General features: G+C 48.3%; 1 protein-coding gene across 1 annotated transcript; it reads left to right on the top strand.

The window, feature by feature from the left end:
• Nucleotides 1-617: 617 nt before the first annotated feature.
• LOC100501272 (Phospho-2-dehydro-3-deoxyheptonate aldolase 2 chloroplastic) lies at nucleotides 618-4,417 on the top strand. Its single transcript, NM_001346733.1, has 5 exons — nucleotides 618-1,240; nucleotides 1,332-1,609; nucleotides 2,547-2,823; nucleotides 2,926-3,171; nucleotides 3,790-4,417. Exons 1-5 carry the CDS (start codon nucleotides 707-709, stop codon nucleotides 4,066-4,068), a joined length of 1,614 nt encoding a protein of 537 aa, NP_001333662.1. The 5' UTR covers nucleotides 618-706; the 3' UTR covers nucleotides 4,069-4,417.
• The last annotated feature ends 215 nt before the right edge of the window (nucleotides 4,418-4,632 follow it).

Genomic DNA, 4,632 nt, shown 5'->3' with positions numbered 1-4,632 from the left:
AATACGGGTTTATAAGCCGGAAATCACATCTAACATGAGTACCCGGCGTGAGTGATGCATCTCAGCATCTTCATGTGTGTGGGGGCCGGGGCAGCTGCTGAGAAGACGAGGGAGCAGGTGAAAGCGTTTCCCATTTGTTTATCATCCACGACAAACAAACGAAGACTGTGATTTCTTTTACGATTCAAAGTGATGCCAAAGTTGTACACATATCATATTCTCATGACCAATATCTTGGCACGTGTGCGATGCAAGGCGCATAAACCGCCAACCATTCGTCGCATCGGCTGGCCGGCTCGATTGGTTTGGAGCCAACCGAACATCCACGCCCACGGCCCACGCCTACCAGATCCCGTACCTACCCTCTTTCTCTGCCGTCACGGCCCCACATTGTCATTGACGTAGACTCGCCACCTAACAGGCTAACAATAACCCCGGAGGCACGGCCGCTCGAATTGCAGCCGTAGTCCCCAAACTACCCTTCCCCTCTCCGTTCCATTTCCACCGCCTCGTCTCCACCCGGCGGCAACTACCCCTCCGTCGCCGCTCACGGCTACCAACCCCACCACCTCCTCCGCCCGCCAATAAATACCCCCCGCTCGCCACCTCCATTTCCTCAGAGGAAACGCCCTGCACAGCACGACTCCTCCCCATCTACCGCTACCTTTCTACCTACCCATCTAGCACCCCTCGCTCGCAAATCGCAATGGCGCTGGCCACCAACTCCGCCGCAGCAGCCGCGGCCGTGTCCGGTGGCGTGGCATCGCAGCCGCGCCGCGCGGCCGTGTTCCTCCCGCTGAAGAGGCGTACCATCTCCGCCATCCACGCCGCCGACCCGTCCAAGAACAACGGGCCCGCGGTCCCCGCGGCCGCAGGCGCCAACTCCTCCGCCTCGGCGGTGGCCACGCCGGAGAAGAAGCCGGCAGCGCACGGGAAGTGGGCGGTCTACAGCTGGAGGTCGAAGAAGGCGTTGCAGCTCCCCGAGTACCCGAACGCGGAGGAGCTGGACGCGGTGCTGAAGACCATCGAGACGTTCCCGCCGGTGGTGTTCGCCGGAGAGGCGCGCCGCCTCGAGGAGCGCATGGCCGAGGCCGCCATGGGCCGCGCCTTCGTCCTCCAGGGTGGCGACTGCGCCGAGAGTTTCAAGGAGTTCCACGCCAACAACATCCGTGACACCTTCCGCGTCCTTCTCCAGATGGGCGTCGTGCTCATGTTCGGTGGCCAGATGCCGGTCGTCAAGGTACCCACCGACACATCAAATCCACCACCTATTTCCGGTCACTAGGCGTGCCGATTCGCTAGATCTGACCCGACTTTGCTGTGCGCGGTAGGTGGGGAGGATGGCTGGCCAGTTCGCCAAGCCAAGGTCTGAGCCGTTCGAGGAGAAGGACGGAGTTAAGCTGCCGAGCTACAGGGGCGACAACGTCAACGGCGACGACTTCACCGAGAAGAGCCGCGTGCCGGACCCGCAGAGGATGATCCGCGCCTACGCACAGTCGGTGGCGACACTCAACCTGCTCCGCGCGTTCGCCACCGGAGGGTACGCTGCCATGCAGCGCGTCACTCAGTGGAACCTCGATTTCATGGATCACAACGAGCAAGGTGATAGGTGAGAAAATTCAGTCCCCTTTCCTGTGATTTTTCAGTAGCAATGTTGCTGTGGAAGGTTGTCGCTGTCATTTCAGAATGAAAAACATATCTCGTTATCACGATGGTACGATGAAGAAAAAGTTATGCAATATATGTTGCCAGTGATAGCACAGATCCGCCTCTTTTGGTGATAATTTCAAAGTGGAAGTAACTATTCTTAGTTATTGAACATTTTGATGAAAGTTTAACATATGGATTCAACTAGAACCATTCTTAAAATAGAGCAATAGTGCTCAGCATTTTTTGTGGTTCTTATTCGTTTGTTAGTCGTCAATGGTGTAAAAATCATGTGGCTCATTTGGACCATAATAAGTCAGTAGTATGAAGTTGGGTACAAGTAGTTGTAGTAGAGTATGTCGGATCTTTCCCTTTACATGTCCCCTTCTTTCGCAGAAGCTGCTAGCAGGGCATCATTGTCTTTGGGTGGATATCCTTGTTGCATATATTGATTCTTTTGTGTGTAAACAAGGTACCATGAGAAAGTATTATTGTCAGTCAATAAAACATGCCACTGCTAATCTGACCATGTAATTCCTTTATTGATCATATTTAATGCATACAGTCTTTCTTTCGGTTTAAGGTTTTGGTTTAGTCACGGCAATATGGTCTATATTGTTTAATCGATGTACTTTATGATATTTTGTGGACTTAGTATTTGGCTTTTCCTAGAAAATTATTGCCTCACCAAAGTTCTCACAAGTCTCAGTCAGAAGGGCACATGTAAAGCAACAATTTGTAACCAGAGATACAGGAATAGTTTAGCTAATCATATATTATTGCTACATTATTACATGAAATATTTATCTAATTTTGGTTGAATTAAAATTGTGTGTCTGCAAATGGCTAAATATATATCATAATCTGATGTTTGATATTTTCATTGGAATGATATATAGGTACCGTGAATTGGCCCATAGGGTGGATGATGCTCTTGGGTTCATGACTGCATCGGGGCTTACAGTCGACCACCCGATAATGACGACTACTGACTTCTGGACCTCGCACGAGTGCCTTCTCTTACCCTACGAGCAGGCTCTTACCCGTGAGGATTCCACCAGTGGCCTTTTCTATGATTGTTCGGCCCACATGTTGTGGGTTGGTGAGCGCACTCGACAACTCGATGGAGCTCATGTTGAATTCCTCCGTGGTGTTGCCAACCCTCTGGGCATAAAGGTCAGCTTTAAATCCTTTTTTCTATTTGTTAAGTGAAATCTAGGCACTATACTTGTCCTGTGATCCTGACTGTCAAATCTACATGCAATTTGTGGAATTTAGGTGAGCGACAAAATGAACCCCAGTGAGTTGGTGAAGCTGATTGATATTCTGAACCCTTCAAACAAACCTGGAAGGATCACCATAATTACAAGGATGGGGGCAGAGAACATGAGGGTGAAGTTGCCTCATCTCATCCGTGCTGTTCGCAATGCTGGACTGATTGTCACATGGATTACTGATCCTATGCATGGAAACACCATCAAGGCCCCTTGTGGCCTGAAGACTCGTCCATTTGACTCCATTCTGGTGAGTCACGTTCCACCAGGAACTTCTTGTTCATTCTTCTCTAGTATGCAATGCATTTCTATTATGATAAATCTGAACGAATCTCAGTTTTGTTTCGGCATTCATATGGTTGTATTGGGAATATGGAATGATATCTGAAGTTCCCATCTATTCCTTTGCTCCGTATCTCTACTTGTAAGGGTATAAGATTGCAGGACTTTAGAGGATATGTCATACTTCTGGAATATTGTATCTGCTTATGATTTAATAAAGTACTTGGCTGGGCTGGTGCTAAATGATCATGTTCAAATTATTAATTCATTTTTAAGCAAACTTTGGATCTGCATTTTAAGTGCTGCTATTAATGAGTTTTCACCTTAAGTTCTGATAGAAACCATTTGATGATGTCTTTCTAGCGTCATGAATGGATGTTAAAATGCCACTCTAAGGGCAACACGTTTGATCAATGAATTGGTTGACACTTGACACAATGGGATCTCTATAGTTCCATGTTTACTCGTTTTACCCTAGGCATGCATTTTCACTGGGGCATTTACACTTCATCTAGGAACATTCCGTTCTGGCCTCCCAACTGATACCATTTGCTGTGACTCTGATCATGAACTCCATCTCTAACAGGCTGAAGTGCGTGCCTTCTTCGATGTGCATGACCAAGAAGGAAGCCACCCTGGGGGCGTCCACCTTGAAATGACTGGGCAGAATGTGACCGAGTGCATCGGTGGATCACGGACCGTGACCTTCGACGATCTGAGCGACCGCTACCACACCCACTGCGACCCAAGGCTGAATGCCTCCCAGTCCCTGGAGCTCGCCTTTATCATCGCAGAGAGGCTGAGGAAGAGGAGGATGCGATCGGGGCTCAACAGCAGCCTGCCACTGCCGCCACTGGCTTTCTGAGTAGCCGGAGCCAAACACAAAGGAGGGTAGGAATAGCTGTGGTGACTCGGAAGAGAAAGAGACAGTCGACGCCTTGTTTTGTTGATGCTTAGTGTGGTGACCTGGTGGTGGTGGTGGTGGGTGTTCTTGGCACAAGTTACATGCTGGGGATAGCTATAGGAGGTACCTGTTGAGGTGTGTAAGACAGTAGCTAGCAACCGTATGCCTTGGTTTCCTGTTTGGGTGCGTGACTTGCCGACTTTCTAGCTGCTTCTGGGGTTTTGACCTCGGTAAGGAAAGAATAAAAAGATAATCGGAGTGCAATGCTTGCTGAACTGGTGCTCAATAAATTGATCCCTTGATGCCTCTATTTTCTTCTTTTGTGTTTCAGGCGCGCCTCTCCTCTCCCAAATGCAGTGATGTAAAATGCATTATTGAAATGTTTAATTATTTATTTATAACAACTGTATATATACTTATTTCTTTAATTATTCATTTATTTATAGACATTTTGAAAAATTTTAAAAAATAATATCGATGGGTCAAACAACAAACACTAATTAGCTAGCTCCTTTTTATGGTATA

The sequence above is a fragment of the Zea mays genome, chromosome 2, assembly GCF_902167145.1.
Source record: "Zea mays cultivar B73 chromosome 2, Zm-B73-REFERENCE-NAM-5.0, whole genome shotgun sequence".
Taxonomy (NCBI): Eukaryota; Viridiplantae; Streptophyta; class Magnoliopsida; order Poales; family Poaceae; genus Zea; species Zea mays.
The sequence above is the reverse complement of the archived record's forward strand: the minus strand, read 5'-3'. Positions and strand labels throughout refer to the sequence as shown.